This window comes from Cheilinus undulatus, linkage group 22, assembly GCF_018320785.1.
Source record: "Cheilinus undulatus linkage group 22, ASM1832078v1, whole genome shotgun sequence".
NCBI classification, from domain to species: domain Eukaryota; kingdom Metazoa; phylum Chordata; class Actinopteri; order Labriformes; family Labridae; genus Cheilinus; species Cheilinus undulatus.
The window spans coordinates 10,512,120-10,539,108 of NC_054886.1; the positions used below are offsets into that span (position 1 = coordinate 10,512,120).

Consider the following 26,989-nt stretch of genomic DNA (forward strand, 5'->3'; position numbering starts at 1 on the left):
AATAGTCTTACTCGCACATATGCGTCAGCAATGCTTAATAAAAAGAGAGGAATTGTAGAGTGGGGGTTACGCCATCTTTTTCAAATGTTGCCAACTGGTGAGAAGTGTGTTGCCAACATTTACTGTTTCGGTTATCACTCCTGCATAGTGGGTAAATTGCCCAAATACACTGGCAACATTTGGAAAAGCGTGAGGAATCCTTTGCTCCTCGACAGGTCTACCTACTTTTCACAAATGTTGCTGATGTATTTGTGCAATTTTGATAATAGGAAACCAAAAATTGCCCACATTGGGTATTAATAACTTTGTTGTTGCTGTGGTATCAAAAAAGATTTCTAGAATCATAACAAAGTTTATAATTCTGGTATTGTGACAACTGTTAATCTCCTTACAGAAAAAAATATAAAATCACCTTTCAGCTAAAAATATCAAGACCTGATGGGTCTTTTATGGCTACTCCTAATTTGGAGGATGGAGATGAATTCAGAAAGCTTGCAGCGTTTAGTTCAGCTGAAAGAGAAGCAGGCTGTTTTAGGAAAAAGCTCTTTGTTAAAAGGCTCATCACAAGGCCAAAGTTAACTGCTCCTACGTTCATATCTTACCCCAGGACTCCCCAGAATTTAGTTTCTAGATTTCTACCTGCGAGCAATGTTTACTCGTCCTGTCAGAGGCTTGGTTTCCCCACCCTTCATGGAGTAGTTTTCCTAGTAATCTACACCCGGTGAGTCTCCAGGCTAGCAGATGGCCTGGCCCCCCTCTCCAGCGTCTGTAACTGAGCCCATTCCACTTGACTGATGAGTGACACTCTAGTCACAGAGGAAGTGGCACACTTCAAAACCAGGACCTCGTTTCTCAAACCACGTTACATCAGAGATTCAGGAGGGAAGTTCACCTCTGAAATCAATCCATTACTGCTGCATTATCAGTAGAAATACTTTATATTTACTCCACAGTGTAACAACAATCAGACAATTTAAGGAGAATTTTGGTATTTTCAAACCTTAGCGTATAGTTAGGAGTTAAACCAATGGATTGCTTCAGCCTGCAGCAATAGTCCACATACAGTATGTCCAGATTGTTGTTCTTAGTCTGAAAACATCACAGAAAGGATCCCTGCAGAGAAAGAGCTTTTTGTTAAAGAGGAAGATGATGTTTAGCCACAAACGGCTGTTACATAACTCCACAAACACACCATACTACACGGAGAAAACCAGTCATTTTCCTTGAAAAACACAGAAGTTGTTGGTCCACCTTTGCAATCATCAGTTTGTTTATTTTCTGAGTTACACATATAGACTGACTGGTCAGTGAGCTTTCTCTTTTTGACTCTACTGCTCTGATGTAAACAAGCACAGTGAACAGAGTACAGCAGCTTTTAGGAAGTCACACTGTCTGGAACTGACAAGCCCTTGCTCCTCGCCGGTTCCAAATTATTGCTAATATGTTTTTGCCATTCAGGCTGTTTGCAAGACCAAGGGCCAAGTTATGAACATACAGTTTTTGATTTTAAACTGCTGAAAGAGAAACATGAAAATGGTCCAAATTGAATCGATATGTTAGAAACATTTGAAAGAGTGGAATTTTGAGGAGTGAGGAGTCCACCAACTTATCCAAATATTGCCAACCGATTAAGAGTAAGTTGGCAACATTTATAGTTTTGATCAATAGTTGCTGGATTGCAACAGTCAAAATTGACCAAATATGTTGGCAATATTTTGAAAGTATGTAAAACTGGTGAAGAAACTTGCTTCTCGCCAGTTCCACTCACTATTCCAAATGTTGCGAATGTATTTTTGTAATTCAGACTGTTTAGAGGAGTTCAGCATTGTCCAAGTTATAAACATACAAATTTGATTATAAACAGTTGCAGGAAATGCTTGAAAGTGCACAAATATGTTGGCAACATTTGGAAAAGTGCATGAAAGTGGTAGGAAAACTTGCTTCTTGCCAGTGCTACCCACTATTCCAAATGTTAACATATTTGTTCAGTTTAGACAATTTTTAGGAGTTTGGCATCAGGTAAGATGGGTACTTGTAGTGTTTTCAATTATAAATAATTGCAGGCAGACTCCTGCAATTGGTCTAAATTGCACAAATATGAAGGCAGCATTTGAAAATGTGGTTGGATCGAGGGGTTATGATTCCACCTATTCTTCTAAATGTTGCCAGCTGGTGAAAAGTAAGTTGCCAACGTTTTTCTTTGTGCAGAAATTTGCTTACAGTTCTTGCAGTGTTTGAATTGCCCATATGTATTGGCAACAGTTGGAAAAGTGGGTGAAAGTTCCTTTGACCTCAGCTGCTTGCTGACTTTTAGCTGGGTCACCAGGTAGACTATCCTATAGCAGTCTTTTTTAACTGGGGGCTCCAAACTGGGGGTGCAGATCTGTTTTCAGTAGGTCAGAGAAAAATATCTGGAAACACAACTTGAGGTGTAAACATGCAAGTAAAAGTCAAGACACTTAAAGAATTGAAATAGGTCAAACTTCAGCTTGACTAACATGTTTAAATGCCTTTTAAAATCCGGTTTTAGTTGCTTTGACACGACATTTCACCTTTCGGACTGCATGTAAACACACTGAGTGACAGTTTTTCATGGATGGACTTTGATTAGATGTTGCAGCCATCACAGCTTGTTTCACTGCTGCAGGTTAAAGGAGAATTTCTGAAGTTTTTTCCAAAATTTTATAGATAAATGTAGATATTTCAACACCTTACTTTGATTTTTTGTATGAGCAAACCTTATAGCAGTGGAAGAATTTAACAAAGCCATTCTTCTCTGCTTTATCATCAGTTTGCATTCAGATATTTTATAATTGGGTTAAAATAACTCCTAAGTTCTTAAGTTATCTTTACCACAAACTTAATGATACACATTTACGGACTCATTACATGATCTGATTTTATAAACCTGAGATTAAAACATGCCCTAACTGTACCATCTCATTCCTTTAACACATATTTGAGTGAAGTTCACATCCATTCGATGAGTTGATTACTGCTGACTGTAAAGCTTCTGGAGGTGAGGCTTTAAAGAACATAGAGTTCTTTCCACCTCCCTCCCTCCCGCTCCCCTCTCGTCTTGCCAACCCAGCCCTCGTCCTCCCCCTTTCGCTCCCTGCTGGAGCCGACCGAATCTCTGAGGTCACACAGGCAATCAGATCTGCCCAAGGGGGGAGGACAGGCCGGGATATCTGGAACAACCAGGGCAGCTGACCCACCCTGCACCATCACATCCACTCAGGGAGGAGGGGAGGAGGCCTGAGGCTGCAGGGGCAGCGCTGACCTCCAGTCACTGTCTGATAATAACAGTTAATGTAGAGAGAGGTCATGAAGGCTGTCAAGCCAGAGTTCAAAACCAGCAGTGATCAATATATCACAGCTCTGTTCACACATGCAGAAAACTCCTGTAAACCTCCTGAAATTTTCAGGGTAAGCTCTGCAAACGGAGTTTTTCTTGCTGGCATTGCAGTGAATTTTCAGCTTGAAATAAAAAGAGCTGATGTATGAATGTAGCAGAAAATACTGAGTAAAATTCCCTATAAACAGCTAGTGCAATCTCCATATATGTTAGGCCCACTACTTCATTGTTTTCTTTTAACGTGCACAACAACTTTTCATTTGACAGTCCAGCCAACAAGAGTAGGTTGAGCAAAGAAACTGAAAAATTTGATGGTCATTATTCTCCAATGAATAAGACATACAAAAGATCCCAAGAGATATGTAGTCTTTAATGCTTCAATGACATGAACCTCTGATAGATTCTGATGGATTTTAATACGCCATTTAAATGATGGATTTACAGATTAATATCTGTTTTGGCTATTCACATACCAAGTGGTGATCCTGTGTGGATGAATGTCATTGTGTACTAAAGTTTTGATATCTGATGGCTCAGACTGCTATCCCAGACTGGTCTGGGATGTCTTCATTAGGACTGGATTGGTTGTGTAGAGGCTATGCCTACTGGGACACATTAGAGACTAGGGCTGAACGATTTGGGAAAATAATGTAGTTGTGATTTTTTTACCCAATATTGTGATTGTGATTTAATAAGCGATTATTTCTAAAGTTCCTCATCTCATACATTTTACGACAAAAACAAGCAATAATTCATTCAATCCTATAACCAACACAATATTAGTTTAAACTAGGGCAGAACCATTTTTTAAAAATGTTTTAAAATTATCTACAGGGAATGGTTATATATTTAATAAGAAAACATACAAAAATGAAGAAAAAAGGATTTTTATACTAAAAATATGGTACTACAACGATTGCACGGTATGCAATACGTAACATATCTGCTGCAAAATCAGTTTTAAACAGGTATTTTGACACAAATTTCAGGCTAAAGAAAATTGCAGCAGGCCATATTGCAGTTTCATCTAATTTGCTATTAATTGCCCAGCCCTATTAGAGACTGCCCCGTTAACTGACGTGATCTACTGTGTTCTGCTGGTAAACAAAAAGAATGGCTTCGTTTGTGTCTGCCTAGCCTCGTTTAGAGTGTTGGGAATCGGGCTGGATAACTTGTCACAGCTCAGAATTAAGAGCCCATCTTTTCGCTCCAAATTTGGCATCATTTGGCCTATTTTTATGTCTTGAGAACCACTACAAAATTGAACTCCACTTGTTCCTAAAAGAACCAACTGGTCCATGAACAATACATCATGATTCCTTTGTAACTTGTGTTGGGTTGTTGTTTCAGTCTAACCAGTGACCTCCAAAATTTATTGTCAAAATAGTATATTAGGGTGTCCTTTTAAAAGCATGTTTATGACCACGAGGGGGAGAAAGGCGGTTAAAAAGCCACCGCTAGCCTCTTAGCTCATGGCTATTGAGTTGCAAAAAAAACTGCATATTTCATCTGTCATTTTTAGAACACATTTATACCAGCAGTCTCTCTCTTATGTTGACTGTCTTTGGTTGGCAACTTTTGGATATATGGGTGGAAGTGGTGAGGAGGGAGGGTTTCCAAAAGTTGCCCACTATGGCCTACTAAAGGGCAAAAATGGAGGGAAAAACATCCCCCAGCTTCACCAACGTTCTGTCATCTGTCTTTGATGTCATCCTTTTAAGACTGTAATTGACTTTAGAAAAATTATGTCATCCTTTGAAGCCTGTCAAACATTTCATCCTTGCCTTTTGCATGCAGGCCAGTCTAGGCCCCCAGTTGTCATTTCAATTGCCATCCTCTGCCTTTGGTGTCATCCTTTTAAGACTTTAATGGTCTTTAGAGCAATGATGCAATTATTTGACAATTACAGAACATTCAATCTTTGCCTTTGAAGATGATGCCATCCTTTAAGGCCAATGAAAAATTCCATCCTTGCCTTTGAAGATGTCATCCTTTTAAAGCCTATTAACATTCCATCCTTGCCTTTTGCATGCAGGCCAGTCTAGACCCCAGTTGTCATTTCAGTCTAAGCAGTACCCCACAAAGTTAACTTATTAAACAATAAAGTGTCCTTTAAAAGCATGTTTATGACCACATGAGGGAGTAGAGCAGTTAAAGAGGTACTGTTATGTTCATAGCTCATGGCTAATTCATTCATTATATTTGACATGCACAGGAGGGATGCTAACAAGCCCCCGTCTCATGTTGGATTTTAGTTAAGAAGCTCTCTTAAAGCATTAAAATGTTAAATGCTGTTTTCAGCTCATTTGCAAAGCTCAAAATTTAATTTTAAAACAGCTTTGAATCAAATAAATATTCAGTAAATCTCTGACAGATTTATTCCTCCTCCCCGGCAGCAGAAATCGACATAATTATCTATATGTTCGTACATTCAGCTTTGTTCTCTGCTGTACTTGAAACACTGGCTATTCATATTTTTGTGAATACTTATATTTAGATTAGAGATATCAGAGATGGGCAGGTGTAGGAAAAGTGAAAGGGAGGCTCTTAAATGCTCTCATGTTGTATTTTGTCGCACCGTACTGTTTATTTCCTTACATTAATTTGACATGCATGCTGACAAATATTCACACTGTGCAGATTTTGTCTCCCTGTAGCCTTCTTGATTCTTTCTGCCCCGACAATCCAGAAATACCAGTGTGTGCATCGATGTGTGCAGTGGTTAAAAAGTGAAGGCGTGGTGTGTGAAACGGGGGTAACAGTCGTGTGAATCTGGCTGAAGGAATGTTGCACCACCAGGGCACACCAACCCTAACCTGCCCAGCCAGCACTAACTCCAGCCCGCCACTCCTCCCTGAGTAAACCTGAAACTCTCACACATTTTAGCCATGACTCAGGATGGTTCTCCGCTGGCATTCCCAACCTGTCTGCTGACACTTGGGAATGAGGTGTGACCTCCTAATTACCTCCTCTCTACCGTGTTTGGGGCAGTGAGCCTCAGGAGGTCTGGTCTGGGTTCAAGTTCAAGGTGTCTGTCCAGGTTAAAGTTATGGCCGATCATGAGCAAACCAGGAAAAGTCTGTGTGGATCAGGCTTTTAGAACAAGATGTTTGATTTCTGAAACAAGAAAAGAAGATGAAGTTAGTGGTACGTGATTGCCTGAAACATCACTGAGTGCTGCAGCATTGCTGAAGACTTAGGGCACTTAAAACACAGTCCTTATGATTTTGCTGACGTTTGGGATTTTAAAGTGTACAGGAACTTTTAGTTGTGCTCTGGAAGATTGAGTTGCATCAGAAAGGCGACAGTAAGGCTGCAATTTAATCCTTAAAGGACACAGAACAAACAAAGTTTGCTAAAACATTGTTACTCAACTGGTAGGTTTGGACCCAGAAGTGGGTTGAGCTGTTTTTAGTGGGTTGCTGGGGAGAAAAAACTGTCAAAGTTTAAAACGTGCTTTTGTTCCATTGTTTACAGTTTTGACAGCAGGAAAAAAAAAAAGAATTGCTCAGAATTTTTCCTGCATTATCGATGAATTTTAATTTAAGGGCATTTTCTCTTAAAAGGTTAAGGAATTTTTAGAGATGCATGATATAATCTGCAGCGTATTGACTGATAATAGCTTAAAAAGTGAATTATCCATATTGGCCGATGATAAAATTCACGCCGATCTTACGGCCGATATTGTGACGTCATCATTAAGCGCACGCAATGACGCCAAATGTGTGTTGCATCGCATGTAAAGTACATGTGATGCGAGGAGGAGCACGACAACACGCCTTTATTTTGCATCTAAAAAAAACTGTCACCTAATGACTACAAGGACTTTCTTAAGATAAAGAATGATAAAACTGCGTGCTAGGGAAAACTCGTCAACAGCCTCTACTTAAGTCATTCGACAAAGCCAAAAAAAAGAGAGAAAATACAGCATCGACCACCCAAAGGTAAGGAGCTGAACAGGAAAATCATTGAGTTTATAGCTCTTGATAACCAGCCTGTCAGGCTAATGGTGCATTTAAAGCCCCGCTACGCTATACCTATATAAGCTATTTCTTTTTTGCACTGTGGAGCTCAGTGTCAGCAGGTTGTTTCTCTGCGGTTTATTGCCCTCAAAGATGCAGATGACTTTGGCTGTACTGTTAAAAATACATGTAGCATGTAATGCACATGTAACCCAAAAACATTACTATAAGTTTTTCACTAGTGTATGGCTGTACTTGAAAAAACAACACATCCTTCATTTCTGATAAAAATCAAATGTTTTGTCTGTTTCTAAAAAAAAATAGACGACCAGTATTTAAAAAAAATACTTGTAGTACAGCTTGGAATTGGTGTTTTTACAGTGGAAAAAATGTAACTAAATATCTGTGTTGGCCAAAATGAGTTTTAAAATATTGGCATATCTGATATCGGCAAAAATCCAGTATCATGCATCCCTAGGAATTTCCCAGAATTTCTGGGAGTATTCTTGAGGCATTTTCCCAGAAACTTTTGGTTCTGTTCCTTCTTCTTTGAATCTATGAAAACATCACAAAGAACCAGGGATTTTAGGAATTTTCTGCAGTAATTATCAGGGCTTTTCCTTTAAAGTTACAGAGATTTTCTCCAGTAATATTTCAGGGATTTTCAGTAGAAACATTGGGGAATTTTAAGGAATTTTCTTAGAAAGTTTTTTTGATTTTTATCTGGAACTTTTCCCAGAATCTTTTGGAAATCTCCTTAGATACTTGTCTCTTATTATTTATACTAGTGCTGCAGGATTTGGTAATAATGTGCAATTGCAATTATACTGAGCAATATTTTATTTAGCTTTTGTGATTACAATATAATCTATAGTGTACACATTTGGAATTTCTCAACGCAAAACGTACAAATTTTAACTTAAGAAAAAGTACAAAACCTGAGCTTTTTAACGTACTGCTTCCAAATTAACTTAGAATTTTCTAAAAAAAAAAAATGGTTCTTGAAATAAAGGTACTACTACAAAGTGCAATGTTGACACTTTCGTAAACTTAAATGCCTTTCTGCAGACATTTTAGTGAACCTTTACAGCTCTACAACACACTAAAATAGTTGCAGCCTTTTATGCAATGATGCTATATCACAGTATGACATCATGATTGCTCTTGCAATTGGATAAATTGTACAGCACTAAGTTATACTATAAATGTTATTGTCTTTTTCTTTTGGCTTATTTTTTACTATCTGTTGTTACAAGAGCACGATCTTTCATTAAGTAAATCTGACAGATTTATCCAAACTTTAGGTGTAGATTTCAGAGCTGGTGGTGGGTCCTGAGGCTACACGAAAAACAGTGTATATTTTTTCACTGACAGGCTCATTTTAAGACAAACATGAAATTTTTTATCGGCTGCATCAATCTTTGCAGACACAGGATTACTATGGCAAAGCAGTGATTTGTACATTGTAGAACATGATGCAACAAAAATGTCAGTTTTCAACTGTCTCAACTTTGTTCAAATGAATGAGTGAACTTTGAACATGAATGCACCTGGAACAATGCAAAATAACCCGCAGAGACTACAAAGCTGTGGCTGCCTCTCAAAGCATCCTAATTGATTTATTTCCTAGAGATGGGGCTGGCAATTAATCCCAAATTAGATTAAATCGCAATATGAACTGCTGCAATTTTCAAATCGCAGAAGGTACAGTTTTCTTTTAACCTGAAATATGTGCCAAAATTTCAGTTTAAAACTTTTTTTTTGCAGCAGCAGAGACGTTATGCATTGCATATCATGCAGTCATTCAAGCGGCATATTTTTGGAATAGTGTACAAAAAAACATATTCTTCATTTTTGTATGTTTTCTTGTTAAATATAAGAATTATATAAAATTATCATTCCCATTAATTCAACAGTTCATATCAAATTTGCAAAATGTGTCAAAATCATCACAATTACATATTTTTTCAAAATTGTCCCTAGTTTAATCTAAAATATGTTGGCTTTGGATTAGAATTATTGTTTATTTTTGTTTGAAAATACATGAGATGAGGAATTTAAGAAATGATCTCGTACTAAATTGCAATCGCAATATTGGGGGAAAAAAATAGCAATTATATTATTTTATGCTTTTTAATCCAAATTCAAGTGTTTTTAACACCCTTCACCCCCTAAAACAGACCTTTGATGGCACATTAAATTTATGTCTAAGTATAGGAACACAAAAAAAATTAAACCGGTGACGGTATTAATACCTTTAGTCTGTAGTCCAAGCCATTTTTACACAATGCTGAAATCAACTGAAATTTAGTTATACCTGTAATATGTCATGAATTTGCTAACAATGTCCTGCAAAGCCTCTATTATTTATTTCAGTCAGACAATGGAGCAGAAAAGCAGCTGTAATACAACATAATTACCACCCTTTATCACAGAGGTGCTGATTTGTACAGGATTAGTATTACCTGTGGACCTCTGTGTCTGAAAAATGGTCAGTAATTTGCCCTGGACTTTTTACACAGCAAATTACAGACATGGTCGATTCACACAGCACAGACGTCCTGTGAGATTATTACAAATTAGCAGAGATCCAGAGGTAATACTGGTCTGTACTATATATGTGAATATATCATCGTTTGAAATTCATGTACGATTCAGGTTTAAAAAGTGTTATTGTGTTAAATAATCTTAATAATCTAAATATGATTTTTCCCAGCATTGAGGTGCCCTATTTAAAAGTGTCTTGCAGTTTTCTGGGTAAAATTCTAAGATGAACAGAGATGAAGAGTAGACAAGCATCTCCTTTGTTTTGAAGGGCACAGTTCCTTTTTTATCAGCGTAGTCTGACGTGTTTTTAGAGCGTGATTCTACAGCTGTTTGTGGTTAAAAATGGCCCTCTTTAACAAAAAGCCTAGTATTTGAAGGGATCCTTTATTTAATTCTGTAATCATATGATCTGATTGGATGCAGTTTCCTCAATACATCACAGCTGTAGCGTGTTGTTTCTGCAACTGTGGATGAAGCACTCTGTTCGAGCAACTCTGAAACTGTTTAGACTTTGCACATAAAAAGTGCCACAGGTTTAAAAATAACAAAAGAAAAAGGGATGCACGATATTAATTGTGGAATTTTCTAAGTCGACGGCATCTATAGGTAGATAATTCAAGGATTCCAGAGGCACAGATGGCCTTACGGCTCTGTGGCTCCTTCCCTGCATGTTGTTCCCCTCTCTCTCACACCTGTTTCTGACTATTTTCCCTGTTGTCCTCTTTAAATAAAGGCAGAAATGAAATAAATCTGTTAAATGTATATTAAAGGATTCTCAGAGATAGACCAGGATGGTCCTTGGCTTGGATCAGAGTATGCTTGACCCCAGAGATTGGTTCCACTAGGTCAATGTGAATCAAAGCGTACCATACTCTGGCATCGTGCCCAAGTCCACTTGGAGAGGTGGTCTCGAGCATCTTTCATATGTACTCGAGTATGGTGTAAGGGAGATGTGTGCTGGTCAGTGAATTAAGTTGATTCAAATCGGACTCATTTCATCCTCTGACCTACACCCTGGATGTGGAGCTAGGAAGTCCATTGTTGTTGCTGTATAAAGATTATAAAAACATCCATAGTAGCAGGATGGACTCCATTGTCCACACACAGCATGAACAAATGCTGTCCTGAGTGGTTGTCTCATTGTCTTTCCTCTTCTTGGTGGATTTGCAAACCGATTAAGAGTGTACCACCACCTCTTGTATCATGGAGTAATGTTTCTGATGTAACAGCAGACCAGCAGAGGAGAGAGGAGCAATTGTGGTCCGGCACAGTATGAAACAATTGTCCCTAATGTGAAAATGCCCATTCATACATAAAAAAAAGTTCAGTAAAATCTTTTTTATAAGGTCCCACTCAAAAAGAGCATTTGTTCCATGCTCAAACATGTTAAAGCCTCAAAGTCAGTTTTGTAATGTTTTGTAACACTCCCCTGGTCTTGGCTCAAGTGCTTATACACTATAAAGTTGCTAATGCACGTGTACAAGCACAGGGATGCAGCTTATACTACTGGCTACTCCTCCTGACGGTTATTCTGAACTACTGGACCTTGTTAGAGAGCAGTATTAGACCAAAAGGGGGTGAGGGTAATTTACCTTCATCTTGTGCAAGTGCGTCCTAAGGCATTAATCAAATGTAGTCCATGGGGTTTGTCCTGTGGTGAGAGTTTAAGTGTTTCTTGTTTACTTCAGCCATAAAAGTATATATCATATATATCTTTTTTTTGAGATATTGTTTTTTTTCTCATTTTTTTCATTTATTACATTTTTCCAGAGCTTTAAAGGTGTCTAAGGTACAAGATTTGTAAAATCAAGTAATGTGCTTATTAGGCCTGGGCAGTATGGCCTAAAAATCATATCATGGTATTTTTCTTGCCTTTGACAGTAACGGTTTTATATTGCGGTATTACAAAATTAAAAAGAGACGATGCTTTTCAATCCAAATTCAAGTGTTATTAACCCCCTTCTCCCCTTAAGACAAACCTTTGATGGCATACTGATTTATGTCTAAGTATAGGAACACAGAAAAAAATGTTGTCTTTTAAGTCTTTCTAGGTTTACTTCTAACTGCACTCCAAGTTTCACATTTCAGGCTTACAGAGATGACAAACTGACTTTGTTGCGGGACAGCCGTCAAACTTTGAGAGGACAGAACATGTGTTTTTGCCTGCTAACCGTGCTTAGTTTCAACGGTAAGAGTGGGTGACATGCGGTTAGTTACCTGGCTACACGTAATACTAGAGCTAAACGTGCTAATGACTGGACTCAGCCTGAGCCGTCTGTCACAAATCACTCACTCCGCCAGCTGTGGGAGTGGATATGCCGGTGTTGCAGAAATCCATTTCGTGGCAAAAATTTTACCTGTGACGGTATTAATACTGGTTTACCACACCTCTAGTGCTTTCTAATTTTTATCTCCTGATCAGACTAATCATAAATATGAATTTTGTCAAAATCATTGAAACAGCTGTCGTCCTCAGTTAGGGGAAGTGAAGGCAGTCTCTTTGCTCTTCCGTTAGGTCACCTTATATTACTGCTTTCTTCTTTTATAATGTGATGTCTGCTATCAAACGGCTTTCAGATGTGCTACAGCCACTGTCTGATGGTGGTATTGCATCAAAGCAGGTGCTGCTGAAGATTACAGGAGTTATTTCATTAAGTTGTGTGAAATTGTTTGATCTTTCATAGATTTGACATTCAAAAATCATTGCCCATCCCTAGAGTTATCCATAGACTTGCGTATATACCTGTATCTGCAAAAATGAGCTTGTAAATGTCTGTGTATCATTATGTCTGATATCATGCATCCCTAACTCTTTAAGCTGTGTGGTTGTCTTTGTAGTAGCATAAACCCTGGAGGAGTACTGCTGATCCTGTAGTGGTAGTGTGTAGAAGCTCCTGTGTTTGCTGATAGCTGCTCTCGGTTTGTTTGCCTAAGCTAACTGTCCTCCGTGTGTAGAAGTGATAAGTGCATGCGTTAAAGTTACTTTAGGTGAACAATAAGAGCATTTGCATGGAGCATCCTTGTGTTTCTGGTCTTATTTTGCAGTAGAGCTGGATAAGTTTATTGAAATGCCTGTATTTCAATGGATTCATGGATAGGACGACTTCTCTTCTTCTTTCTTCTTCTTTTCTAGGATGATCATTCTTCTGTCCTTTTATTTTTTCAGATTGCTTTCTTTCCTCTTCGCCTGTATCTCTCATTCAGTCTCCTCAAGGCAAGTGTATGGTTCTCTTACGCTGCTCGCCTGCTATCTCCCTCTCTCCTCTTCCTTTCTCTCTCTGTCTCTCGCTGGCCTGCTGCTGTACCGCTCTACTTCATCCCTCTTTTATTTCTGGTGCCCCTCTCCTGCTCGTGTGAGAGTCCAATGAAAATAGAATGAATCTGCAAAGAAAAACGACTTAACTAGCTCCAGCCCTAACCCCGGCTCGACTGCTCGCCACCCTCCCCACCTCCCGCCATGCTCTTCCATCTGTCTCCAACTTTGCTGACTGTCAGTTAGCCAGTTAGCACGTTAGCTCCTCCTCTTTTTAATGACATATGGCATTGGTAATTTTCTCCACCAACCCCCCAACGAACCTTGCTGCAACTTGAGATGCAACCTCTCGAGCATGCTCTAAAAATAGCCGTCTTGACCGATTGACAAGTTTCATTGTTTGCTTTCTGAAGGTGCTGCAGGAAATGCTAACATGCACAGCAGCTAAACTATTAAGAGCAATGTTTCCAGCTATGTTTCTGTGGATGTGATTGATCAAATTGGCATTAGCAGATAATTATCTCCAGAATGTTTACTGAAGAATTAGCCTTGTAAAACCTGGCCTCTGCAGCTGCCAGCAATCTGATCCGTTTCTGTCTTTACCTCGTGCTGTCAAGCATTATTTAGGTCAGCGGCACTTGCTGTAGGTTCAAGATAATCCCAAGATTGTCACTTTATTTTAAGAAAGCAGAGAAGTTCAAGTTCACATTGTGCGCACAAGAGCAGAAACCTAAAAATGGCTCTGGTTCCCTTGGGGACGGCCCTACCTTCCTGCTGTCCTAATATCTCGGCTCCCTTCATAAGCCCAACTAGCAGCCGGGCCCCTCTGAGGACGAGTGGCACCGGAGATATCACCCACCACCCAGCAGCCGAGGCCTGCCATCGCCTGCGGCTGCACACCCACCCTCCACCCCACTGCCTGCTTATGGCTATGTAGGCTTTGTGCATGTCTCATCCATGCTGTAGCATTAAACGTAGGTTTTCTTTCCTCATTCTTAGATTCCTTTGGTGCTGTGGTTTTTGATTGTATCTGAAGCTTGACTTAGTGAGCAGTTATTAGGATAGATTTAGACCTGTTAGGTCATAGTACACGGTTGCACACATGCACTTTTTTCAGCAGCTGTTCTTCTGGGAATAAATCCCTCTATTCAGATCCTTTATTGATAAATCAGAAAAAGCTTTATCAATATTTTAAACTGTGAAACGGGCTAACCAGTTGCAGGTACACCCATTATTATAAATCATTTTATTTGGCACAAAAATCAATTTGAAAAAAAAATGAAAAAGTCAAAACTTACTTTTTACACTTATTTTTTTAAATGAAGGAACTTTATATCCCATAATTCACTGTTAATTATAGCACAATATAGGATTAAACTAGGTCTGATTGTGATTATTTTGACTTATATTGCAAATTTGTTATGAATTGTTTTAAAGGAAATAAACATTTTTGTTATTCTCAATTTGATGAAGACTAACATGTACAAAAACAAGAAAAGAGAGATTTTTGTAAACTTTTGTAGACAGTTGTTTGCAAAATTTGTTTATCATCCTGCAACAAAAAGCATTAAAACTGATATTGTGACACACATCCTAGGTTAATGAAATATTGCACCATCTGTGATTTGAAAATTGCAACAGGCCATATTGCAATTTAATCCAATTTTCGATTAATTGCCCAGCTCTAAGTTATACTGGACAATGTTGTAATTTACAGTTATGATTATGATGTATTCCATTAATAGTATCATAAGTCTACTTGCTTGGTCATCAATGAAAATGCAGAGAATGATTGTTTTGAATAAAGTAGCATAAAGAATACAGAACCTGTGGTTTTTACAGTATTGCTTTCAAAATAAATTGTTTTCAAAAAAAATACTCTGAGACTAAAGTCACTAAACTTAAAAGCCTTTAAGCAGGCATTTTAGTAAGCCTTTACAGTACCACAGGATACTAAATTTCTAGAAGCTCTATATGTGATTATATAATTGAAGAGACTGGCATTGTTATTAGAATAAATGTGCAGCTCTATATCAAATGTTTAACACCAATGTATGTAAAGTAATGGAGTACCACAGGGCTCCATGTTGGATCCTCTGTTGTTTCAATATTTGCTTATTTTTAGTGATCAGAAATTGCAGAAAAAATCCTGAAAACTGGACTGAAACCCTCACCCTTCTCCAACTCCTCTCTTTTTATCCAAATGTTAGCAATATTTTTGTCCAACTTCGAAATGTACTGTCATTATTTTTTCTTTCCACCAAACAATAGAAAAGAATCAACTTAGATCGAATGATCAGTAAAAATTCATCACTTTCCTAAACCACATTTTCCTCTAACAAACGCTGATATGAACTTGTGTCTTCCACAAGAGTGTGTACCTAGGGATGAGTACCAAAATCTGCTACCTAGTACCAAAATGTTCAATACTGACCAGGCTAAATAAAAGCATCGATTTCGGTGCTTCATTTCTTACCTGTCGCCTTAACATGAAGAACATGCCCAGTCCAAATGAAAGGCACAAAACACATTGTGGAGTAAATATAATAGTCCATTTTCCTTTATTTACTCTGTTAGCCAGTAGATGACTTGTAGCTAATTGCTTACCTACAGAAGTCTCAACTGTTTCCTTTTCTTATCACATCTCCTAATGCCTTCTTTGAACCAAAGGGTCAGAGTTGCCTTTGCAGTTTATGCTTTCTTTGTTTTTATGCACCAGTACCAGTTTAAAGCATCAGTTTAGCACCAAACAATTCTCAGCTCTACATAAACCAGAGTTGCATGATCGTGTCGCTTCTGGTGAGTCTACCTTGGCTGTGACATCACAGGAAATAGCTATGGAGAAAGTCAGTAGCATTTTTACTTTGAGAACCACCCTGTTGAGCTCTATAGACTATATAGGTGATGACTGGCAGGACGTGGCTACACCCAGTGGAATTTGATCTCCTCCTGAGTCATCGGCCTCTCATTGAACATATCTGACTTTGCTTATTTATCATGAGCAATAAATCAATTCTGGAATATTACACAGAAATGCCTTGTAAGTCTAGATGTAGCTCTATTTTATGGATTTATTGCAGTGATTTAAATCCTTCATTTTAGTAGGATTAGTTTTCAACCAGTTTTCTACATCTGAAATAAATCAGGAAGATTTATCAACACTAAATTTGCTCTGGTTAACCCTCCGAACCCAACTGAATCGCTGAAGATCCCGGATGGTAATACATGCTTAATGTACAACATCTCTGAAACCATGAGACAGATCTCTACGGGGTACATTGTGATCAGAAGCGTACCTTTTTGTTGATCTACAGAGGCGTCCTGATGTTTATAACCCTTCCAGATACTTTTTAATTCAGATGCAAAGTGTGTGTTTATTCAGAGCTTTCTGGTCTTCCAACTTTTGATTCACTCATCTGACGTCCTTGCAGCACACAAACTCTAATAGTCCAGGTTTTCCTGAAAAATTAGATGTCCATAACTTGATTGTGCTTAAAAGGGTTGAGATCCTACAGGCATTTTTGCATAAAATACACAGTTGGACTAAAAATGGCAAAAACTGTCATGTGGTTCCAAGGGTTAACTGATAGCTGGCTTTTACTTAATCTTACTGCACCCAAAAGTGTCTACATGTGAGCATCAGAGTGTGACAGCATTGCTTGTTTATATATTTTGGCCTTTATTGAAATAGATTCATTGCAAATTCTCGTATCACACCGATGAATTCCTGATTAATTTCACAGACTAAACCCATAAAGTTGGGAGTTTTTCTGCCGTCCTCGAGGCCTCAGACATAATCACCCGGCCTCTGCAGAGAGCAGATTACATAAATCAGACGTTTAGGAGCGCTGAGGCCTGATCTGGCAGATGGTACATGACTAGTGGCCAATTACAAGGCAAAGTTGTTGACATTTTTATCTTCACCATGTTCATACAGTTGCTGCTGAGTTATAACGGCCCCTCTGGAGGTTCTGATGAAGTAAATCTGTCTCCATCTGACATCCAGGGATTTATTCTCAGAACACTAACTGTTTTTGGAATTTGTTTACAAGCACAAAGCCTCCAAATGACCACGACGCTGCTGCTGGAAAGTCCATTCATGTGGCCTAGTTTGAACAAGGCATTGTATTGTGGAGCTGGGGAGGTGGCCGTCCTGTGCAAGACAAAGTGGACTAGTCAGTTAGGCATCAGTGGAAAAATCTGTCTGTGCACAGCGTTGGAGCAAACGTGGTAGGGTTTGATTGAGGCAGGGTGGGTCCAAACCTGAAATAAATCGGCAATAGACAAGGGAAAATAAATGAGACACTAGTGGGCGAGCAGAGGTTGAGCTGGGCTGACGCAGCGGCTGAACGTTAAGGCTTTGGAAATGACATGGGAGATCACTGGTGCTGAAAGGGATTATGGGAATACCTTTGGCCTCTAGGTTCGTTAGGGGCCCCCTTCAGTGTGGCTGGAAAACCGTTGGTGGTTAGATAACTAAATTAACTGACCAAGGACCGCAGAGAAACTGAACTCTTGGCCTAACTTTCACCTTTTTAGACTCACAAACAGAACGATTGATGCAACTCTTCTGATTTAGTTTGAGACATTTAGAGATTTATTACTTCATTTTCTGTGATCTGTAAGATTTCAGTTATTTAGAAACCTTGTGTTTCTTTTGCATTCATCAGAGTTCACTTTTTGGCTCACGTTCAAACACTATTAGCCCAGTCAGGACAAGAAAATGCATTTCTAAGAGGACCACTTCACTGAAGTGTGGTCCTTCAATCCTCCAGCAAAATCACAGACTTTTGTGAACCTTCAGCTGAGAAAACTGAAGTATTTTTCCTATTGGGGAGGATTTTCTTTCTTTTTAGGAGCATGGATCCCCATTTTTTAAGCAGATTGGTCTCGAGACTTGAGGTCAGGGCATATCCCATGGAGTAAAGAAAATTTTCCTCCAGACTGCCATGCTGCAAATGTGATTTTTAAACTCTATGCTAATGCTAACAAGCAGTAATGCCCTACGTCAAGTCTTGACTTTCAGCTGACGAAGTAAAACAACAATAACAGAGAAAACAGAATAGGATTTGACTATTATGAAAGATCCCGCTCAGTAGCTTGACATATTCTTCACAGATATCTTTTTCTGGGGGAGAAAAAACAAAAAAGCATTAAGCGTTAACATCCTTCAACACATAAATGCCTTGGAGGGTACGTACAGGCAGTTAGGATGCATTTTACATTGCATCTCTGTTTGCAATAAATGATTTTTGTGTGTTCTTTGACAACCTTGTTTGTGTTTGTGTTCTGCAACATATGCATTGACTTTTATTTTGAAAGCATTCGTTTGTATAAGGTACAACAAAAAAATAGTAATTTTCCCAGAATATTCAGAGACAAGCTTCACACCGACAACAAAAAAGATGGGTATTACATATAAGCTATATAATCAAAGAACAGTTTGCACCAGTCAGTATGTTTACATGCACATTTAAATCAAGCTTTGGTTGTAGCTCTATTAGGGTTTCAACTGGACTTCTATCCTTGTCCCAGTAGGGAGAGAACTGATGTATTGTCAGAAGCATGCCTGACTTCACCACACTGGGTGGCGATATACCCCCTTTTCCTCTAGTTACTTCTAGACCTTCTTCCTGTTAACCTTTCTAACAAGGTCGCAAGCAGTCGACTGGTTTATGCTGAATGGTGAAAACATGAATGAACTGTACAGCTCTGTACACTTCACATAAACTATATCCCCCAAGCTTATGGTGATATCTAAAGGCACATGATGATGCGACTCCAGCTATGCTATGCATTGATATTTACTGACTTCCGAGTCAGAACCTGGTGTGCAAACTCAACTATTTTTGTAAAGCACCAATTGATAACTGAATTTATCTCACAACACTTTACAAAGAGGGCAGGTCTATACTATACTCTCTGATGTGGCCCATTATAAAAGACCAGTGTTAATCATCACGAGCACAGCTCTAGCAGTATTTAACACCATTACAGTAGAGACAAAAACCTTACCCAGTATGGGACAGGAATGCCGAACAGACTCATGTTGAAAAGCTCTCTGCTGAAGCTGCACTGGGGTTGGACAGCACAAGGGGGTGGAAGAAAAGCAGGAAGAGGAGAGGGACAAGAGAGACAACAAAACAACAATGAAAGACAAATGTATTTCCATAATGGCCATAAACATATCTACCGTTTTGTAGGCAATGGTTGTAATGTAGATAATGATGGTGACAATTTGTGAAAAATAAGCTGTAATAGCCATGACTGATAGAAAGAAAAGACAGTGATAATGAAATAGAACTATAGTTAATAGATATAGCAGTAAAGTTGTATTGCTCTTAGATTTAAATGATCTGTTCTAGTAATGGTAATAGATGATAATTGTAAATGAAGCAGTTAGAGATGGACTACTACTTTATAATTCTGTGGCACATATCCTGTCAATAATGACATATTGTTCATGTCCAGAATAGACATGCTAATAAGGAAAGACTTAATCAGCTTGGTTGGGATTGGGTCCAAAAGACAGGTTGATGGTTTAGAAGAGGAGATCATTGATCTGAGTTCCTTAAGACTGGTCAGGGGAAAACAATCTAGGTGGGTATCTGTTTTTTAAAGCCAAGTCTGCTAGACCACAGGAAGGATGAAATAACATCCAGGCCTGATAAGAAGCTGCTTATTTAGTTTGAGAGCATGCTTAAAAAGCTCAGAACATCTATTCTAGTTTGGGTTGAATCGAGATGAGAATCTGCTGGACTAAAACAATTTTCAACCACATTATGTCAGCATGTTTGTCAAACTCGAGGGAGTTCAGACATGTTTACAGCCTTTTTAAAAAGCCAGTTTTAGTCCAACAATAATTTGACAAAATTGACCCAACAACACTCAGTATCACTTCTGTCTGCTGTAGACTCAGACTAGTTTCTGAATCAAAACCTTTTAACCTAAATAAAGGGCTGTGAGTTTTAGATATTTCTTCAGTTATCACTTAAAAATACAGTTTACTCTAATGAGCACTTAAAAAGGAAACTGCTTCCAAGTGTATCACTGTTATACACTTGAAAAAAACCCTCTAGCCTATGATATTTAATTTCCTTTGCTGCTTCATTTCATCATTCTGATGCCTTCAGTTGCCATACTGACTTCTACGTGATGGCAACTTGGTAGAGTTGTTAAGAGCAGCATGCAGCAAGTAAAAATCCCATCCATTATACCAATCTGCCTTACATTTCCATGACGCAATGCACGACTGCTATGGCTGCAACATTAAGACCTCGCTCCATAGGATAAGAAGTGCATGGGAGTTTAGTGTCTCTGATTTTTATGACCTCCCCTCCTTTTTCCTCTTCGCTGCCGGTCTTCTTGCATGGTGATGCAGACAAAAGAGTTGTCCTAGGCTCTGACAAGCCCTGTGAAGGCGTAGCAACATCCCTTCGCTTCCCCTCTCAACCTGGCTCGTTCAGTCCAGGTAACTATGGAAGTGAGGCAGGTCCGCCAGATGGGCAACCAGATTCACCGATAAAGACGTCCCCAGTTTCAGAGCGAATAAAGGCACTGGAGGCTCTCGCTGCCAAAAAGAAAGAGCCTGATTTTAGAAGTGATGGGGGTTACTCGCACTACAGAGACCGCCACCATGAGAAATCAGAAAAATCTCCCACTGAGACTGCAAAATCTGAAGTTCCAAAATTACCTACCGAGACGCCAAAATCTCCCACTGAGACGCCAAAATCTCCCACTGAGAAATCTACGCCAGTTGTCCAGAAAACAGGAAGCTCCTCTTCCGATCTGGAGTCCCCTGAGTCTCCCTTTGAAGTTCTTGGAGATCCGAGACAAGTCAATGAATTTGAAGAAACGGAAGAGTGGATGAAGGCGCATTTACCCCCAGTGCCAGACTTGGATGCTGTAGGAACAATGACTTCTGATAGCCCCACATCCAAGGAAGAGAAAGTGGCTGACATTGTGATTCCTGAACCACCTTCTGCCTTTGCCGGTGTCCCTGATGCTTTCAAGGATTCTCCAGCTGAAGCTCCTAAACTAAAGGATGACATAGTTGATGCCCAGAAGCAGACAAGTGTTGAGGAAGAGTCTGAGTTTGACCTTAGCTACTTGCCAACTGCTTACATGTGGGATCAGCAGGAAAAATCAGGCATCCAGGGTCCATCTAATGCAAATTCTGTGCTTTCTGAGTCACCTGCACCTCCTGCTGGCTTTGGCTCTTCTAGTCCGCCTTCCTCCCCTCCTGTTGCAGCAGACTCCAAGGAAAAGTCTTCGGACGACAAGAAGCTCACTTTGACCGGTGATCTTGAGCCACCTGAGGCAAGTGAAGCAGACAGTTCAGGAGAGTCAGACGATACGGTCATTGAAGATGGCGCCGCTGCTCCTGCAACCACCTCCCCTCCAGCGTCCGATCCAGCCACATCACAGGAGCCTGCTGCTGCACTGGCATCTGCAACTCCAGCTGAGGAAAAGGAAGCTCCTCCACTGAGATCTGAGAGGAAGCTGATGCAAGTTCCAACAATCAATGTGATCGAGACGGATGAACCAAATTACAGCGATGAGGAGATGGAGCTTGAGGCTGAAGAAGAGGACTATGAGGTTGTGAAAGACCCAGCAAGAGAGGCTACAAAAACTCCGGAGCCAGACAACGATAAAAATGAACCACCCAAAAAACGTCCCTTAGAAACTGAATTCATGGAAGGCTACTCTCCTCCGTCCTCTCCTGTGGACTCTGATGAGGAATACTCTCCTGAACACAAGATACCAAGATCTGTCCCCGAAACAGTCCAGCAGGAATCTGCATCAAAACCTGAGGCACAGCCTGATCAAACTACATCCAGAGACCCTGTTTCTGAACCTGAAAAATCACAGACCACTCCTAGTAAAACAAAGGAAGATCCGTACTCTTTCATGGCCACAAATGATGATGTGGACTTCCCAGACAACGATGACGAATGGTCAGATGAAGCACAAGATATCCTTGTCGGTTCAGGCAAGACTGATCCAACATTCATGATACCAAATCCTTACAGTGAAGTGAAAACTGATAAGAGCAGCACAACTGTAAAAGATGACTATATGGAGACTGCTTCCTTTCCTAAAACCAGCTTCATGCAAGACGATATTTATGATAGACAATCTTTCGATTATGATTACGATGCAACCTGTGATGATATTGATGACAAAGGGCTGAACAATGCCAAGGAGCGGTTTCTTGCTGATCCTGCACTTCAAGAGGATGATGCCCTCTCCAAGACAGTTACAAGAGATTATCCCCAAGACCCTTATTCCTCTTTCCGAAGTGCAACTGAAAGCAGCAACGATGAGGAAAGTTTTGGTAAGAAGACCACCACTGACGTTGTTGCAAACAGCATTGAAAATAGCAACTCAAAGATTCAGAAGGAGACTAAAACAGATCCCACACCTGGCAAAACAAGCAACCAAGAAATCACTGACCCCGACAGCTCTGAGCCTACGGACAGCTTTGTGGATTTCATGCGGGAGTGCCTGAAATCAAGGCAAGATGAGGAGCCTGAGGAGCCCAAAGACATTTCCACAAAAACATCTGGGAGCACTGATTTGCCCCCTTCTTCTCCTCCAACCATGGTGATGGATCTTGAGCAGGAAAAGCTCACCATCAGTGCCCTCAAAGAGCTGGGCAGCAGTCAAGAAGAGGAAGAGGAGGTGGCATCTCTTCAAAAGAACGTTCCCGTCAAGGAAAACCTCACTGCAGCGCCTTCACAGCAGTCTTCCATTACCTCAAGTTCCCAAAGTAACCGTGTACCTGACAGCACGTATTCCAAAGAGGTAGACGCCATCGACGAATGGGTGGCTGAAGCCTATCATCTTGCTGAGCATGTCTTGACAGCAATACTAACCCACTTATCAGGTAACACCTCTTCTTCCAGGCAGTAGGCCTGCTAACTTCATGCAGTCACCTCAGAAAGAAACCTTTACTCACTTGCACACTGAGCATGCCTGGTCCTTTTTTGTTACCTCACTAAAATAATTTTAACATGTAGGCATCATGGGAAAAACATTTGTATGTACAGATATTTTGTGATTACAGACATTCTCTTTCTGAGACTTTTATTGTAGTCCAGTGTAGTCTAGTCACTTAGAGCAACTTCTTGTTGGTCAAAAGAATTATATATACATGCAATAACCTTTTGTTATCATCTAATATAGCTCAGTCAGGACCACTTTGTAGAGAGACACACATGATTTAGAGTTATAAATATTTCTCAGCACACGTTCCTGCCTTTCTTTGCCTACAAGGAAAGCCTGAGGCGGGGAGAGAAGCAACAAAAATCCAGGGCAGAGCAGGCATCAGTGACAACAGAATGACACTGATTAAGTCATAAACAAAACAAACAAGGAGCTGGGGTGGAGGAGGGTTACAAAAAGTACCCAGAAAGTGTAGCCAGGCTAGAGCCAATACCGTGCCTAGAGTGATTTAGCTGACTGATGTCACATGAATGTTTAATTGTGGCTTTCCTCCAACATAGTAATACATTTTGCTTTTGAGATATTTGTCCAGAATTCTCATCAAAGTTTAAGTATTTGCATGAAATGTAGGGGGAATCTGCTTGAAAAGTTTAAAGTTTTGGGGGATGATTGTATATTTTGGGAGTTTGTGTGTGGGGGGGGGGGATTTTTAATGGAAATTGAAATTATTTGCCATTTTCTGGGAGTTTGATAGAAGGAAATGTAAGGGACTTTGTTTGGAAACTTTTCATAATTTTCATGGACCGTTTAGGGGAATTTTTTAAACCTAAATCTTTAGGTTTTTTTGCAAAATGTTTTATAGAAGTGTGAAGGTAATTATACAGAGAAATTAGTATATGTAGTATATTTATGGTGTTACTCTTACAAAAAAAGGAGTTTAGGGAATTTATTTGCAAATTTGAGGAAATCTGCAAATAAGAAACAGGGGGACTATAATGTAGTAATTGGTGGCCACAAAGTACATGTTTGCTGCTAAAGACTACTGACCATAGCTAATGTCACACCCTGAGGTTTTTTCAGCCTGAAAGTGAAAGAGAGTTCTTTAAAACTATTCAAAGATTTCCTCCAATTCTGCCTAAGAAACATTGTTGGCTTCTGGTATGTAAGCAGGTCGAATCACTATTCCAAATAACAGAACCAAAATAATGATATCAAACCCAATCAGCCAACCCAGATGGACAGGTTTCCAGTTGTAGTTGACCAATTATGTTTTTTTTTTTTTTTTTTTAATCACACTAGCTTTTAAAGGGTACTTGATATGGCTGGGCTCCAGGAAGGAAAAATGTTATCAGAAAATCTCTACAGTGAAGGCAGCTGCAGAAACTACAGTTGTCACAGAGATTATAGAAGCTAATCCACAGTGTAGTGGTCTATATGAACACTAAATCTACATATGGTGTCTCCTTTTGAGCTTTTGACCCTCACTTGCCCTCCGTCGTTTACAGCTCGGCTGTGGTCCACTCACAGTGAGTGGGTGGGTGTCAGGAGGTTTAAATATGGTGCCCAAGTGCTGGCTTACAGGAAGCCTGGAAGTCAGGGTTGGCATTCAATCCATGGTGTTGGGTTTCTGCTTTAATGCAGCTTTTTAAAACACCCAGGGCACAGACCGTGATGTTACGACAACATGTGGAACAGAAAGGATGCAGATTTAGTGGAAATAATTACAGACTGAAGTGGCATTCATTTCTGTGCCTACAGTTTTCTCAACCAAGAAGCAGACTGCTTACCATCGAGGTTGTCATTAAGCTTGATACTTGGATATTTTCAATATCAAATTTGTTTTTTTTTTTTTCTTATTAATAGCAGTTTCTGTGATGATTCAAGGATGGATAGCATCCATACGAGCTGAAGCTTAGAGGAGTTCATCAGCTTTTGCAGAAAATTTGATTTATCAAATCAAATTTTTGTTGTGGGAAAACAAAGCCAAAGGTTCGCCCTGCAGTAGTCTCTGTTTGAAATACGTCCACACAGCTGAGATAAAGAGGATATCCACTAAATCTCAGCAGCTGCTGTTACTGCTACTGAGCAGCGCAGATGGGGGGAAACAGTCAACAGGCATACAGGAGGAATTTTTTCAAAAAGCCCTAAAGCTGACGGTGTAGATCTTTTTTGTCAATTTGATTGAATAATCAGCCAATCAATGTTATCACTATATATCAATGAATTGTTATACCCCAAGTATTTTCTTTGTTTTGTTTTCCTGTTGTTTATTTTTTAATTGATGATGCCGTTTTAATTAGAAGTTTATGTATTTTGCAGTAAGTTGCAGCAGCATGTTTGTTAAACTGCAGCATTATTAGTTGTATTTTCAGCAGCTAGTCTCTAACTGTGTAGGTATCTCTGTTTGGATCAGAGTTACTAATCTTATCCGGATGTTTTTTCCTGGAGCAGGATAATGAGACTTGTTGGCTTTTTGACAAAGTCTTGGTTTTCTAGCCACTGACAGATTATGAGCTTTCTAACACCCACCTGTTCTAATAGAGACTGGGAATAAGATTATTTAAGGTAACAAACGTCGCTCTATTTTCCTTGACCCTGTTACAAACCCAGTCTGGGTTATTATCCTGGTGAGAAGGAGAAACTTACAGATTATTCCAGCTCTAGCTGAATATGAAACGAACACCAAAGTCAGGTCATTTTTATCCTGGTATTTACACGTGTCTTTCCTTCTCTTAGCCAAACTTCAAACAGAGGATTAACACAAATCTGAACGCTGAAGGAATGCTTTATTCAGACTAATCTGTGGAGCCCCAGCAACAAGTCTGGCATTAGAAACTGCGCAGAAAAAGAAGGGAAAAGTCCTGCATGGTTCTTTGACTAAAAACGTGTTCAACAGTTTTAAAAAAAGCAGGCACATCCAGCCTGACAACAGCCACACCAACCGAAACAATCGTACCTCTCTGAATGCACCCCGCCTAATAACCTAGTGAAGTTGTGGAGCAGCACTGCAGAGGAGCACTAAAATAGAAGCAGCTCATGGCTGCAGGGGGGAGGATTCAACAACACGGCTCCTCTACAGAGCACGACATAAAACAGAGCTTCCTCTTCTGCACAGTTAAGACACAACGCTATTGTTTTTACAGCCAACAAGCCGCACAGAAACATAAAACTAACTGCTTCTAAATGAAGCTGGCGTGTCTTTCATGCACTTTTTTGCAAACTCTCCTCTTGTTCCTGTTGCTGGAGCAGCGGTGCTTAGTTGTGCGGCGTGCCAAACTCTGGGTTAAAGTATTCAACACATGTAGACCTAGCTCTGAATGTGTCAGGATTACTGTCTGCATACCAGCCTCTGTGTGCATGTGTGTGAGGAATAGAGATCATGTTAGCAGGACTGGCTGCTGGACGTTAACACTTTCCATTGCTGTGACCTTGGTGCGGTCATCTTTTAACCAAGGAGATGCACGATAATAACACGGCATCAAAACTAGGGGAGTTACAATACAGGGATTTCAAACTTACTCTAATTGTTATGACTTTTTAATTCTGAAGCAACAAAAATATAAGTCCTACACATCCAATACTGGCTTATTTCTTGGTTAAATTCCCCAAAAACTGCAGGCAAATACAGATTCATTATCTTTGCAAATCTTTGAGATCATGATTTATGGATTTTGGACTCAGATTGTTCTTCAAACGTTGCTTACAAACCTCCAAACTGCCTCCTTGTGCATTGATTTTCTTTCTGAAACCGTCCTCCACCTTTCTGCATGCTTGTCAATCGGCCACTCAGTACTTTTTCTGTGTCCATACAAAACTTTTCCAAACACATTTCTGCTCTGTAATTTTTTTGATGAACGAACCAATAGGAAACAGTTTTTTTATGAGATGATGTAATTGTACAGCCTGACATCATTATTGCAG

General features: G+C 39.6%; 1 protein-coding gene across 2 annotated transcripts in view; it reads left to right on the top strand.

The window, feature by feature from the left end:
- rtn3 (reticulon 3) overlaps window positions 1–26,989 on the top strand; it is a 51,286-nt gene that overhangs the window by 5,697 nt on the left and 18,600 nt on the right. The window contains exon 2 of one of the 2 annotated variants that reach the window (XM_041778966.1): window positions 13,034–13,081. The exons of the other annotated variant lie outside the window; for it this stretch is intronic. Within the exon in view, the coding sequence (XP_041634900.1) occupies window positions 13,034–13,081 (48 nt within the window). The remainder of the gene's footprint in view (window positions 1–13,033; window positions 13,082–26,989) is intronic. 2 annotated transcript variants of the gene reach the window in all.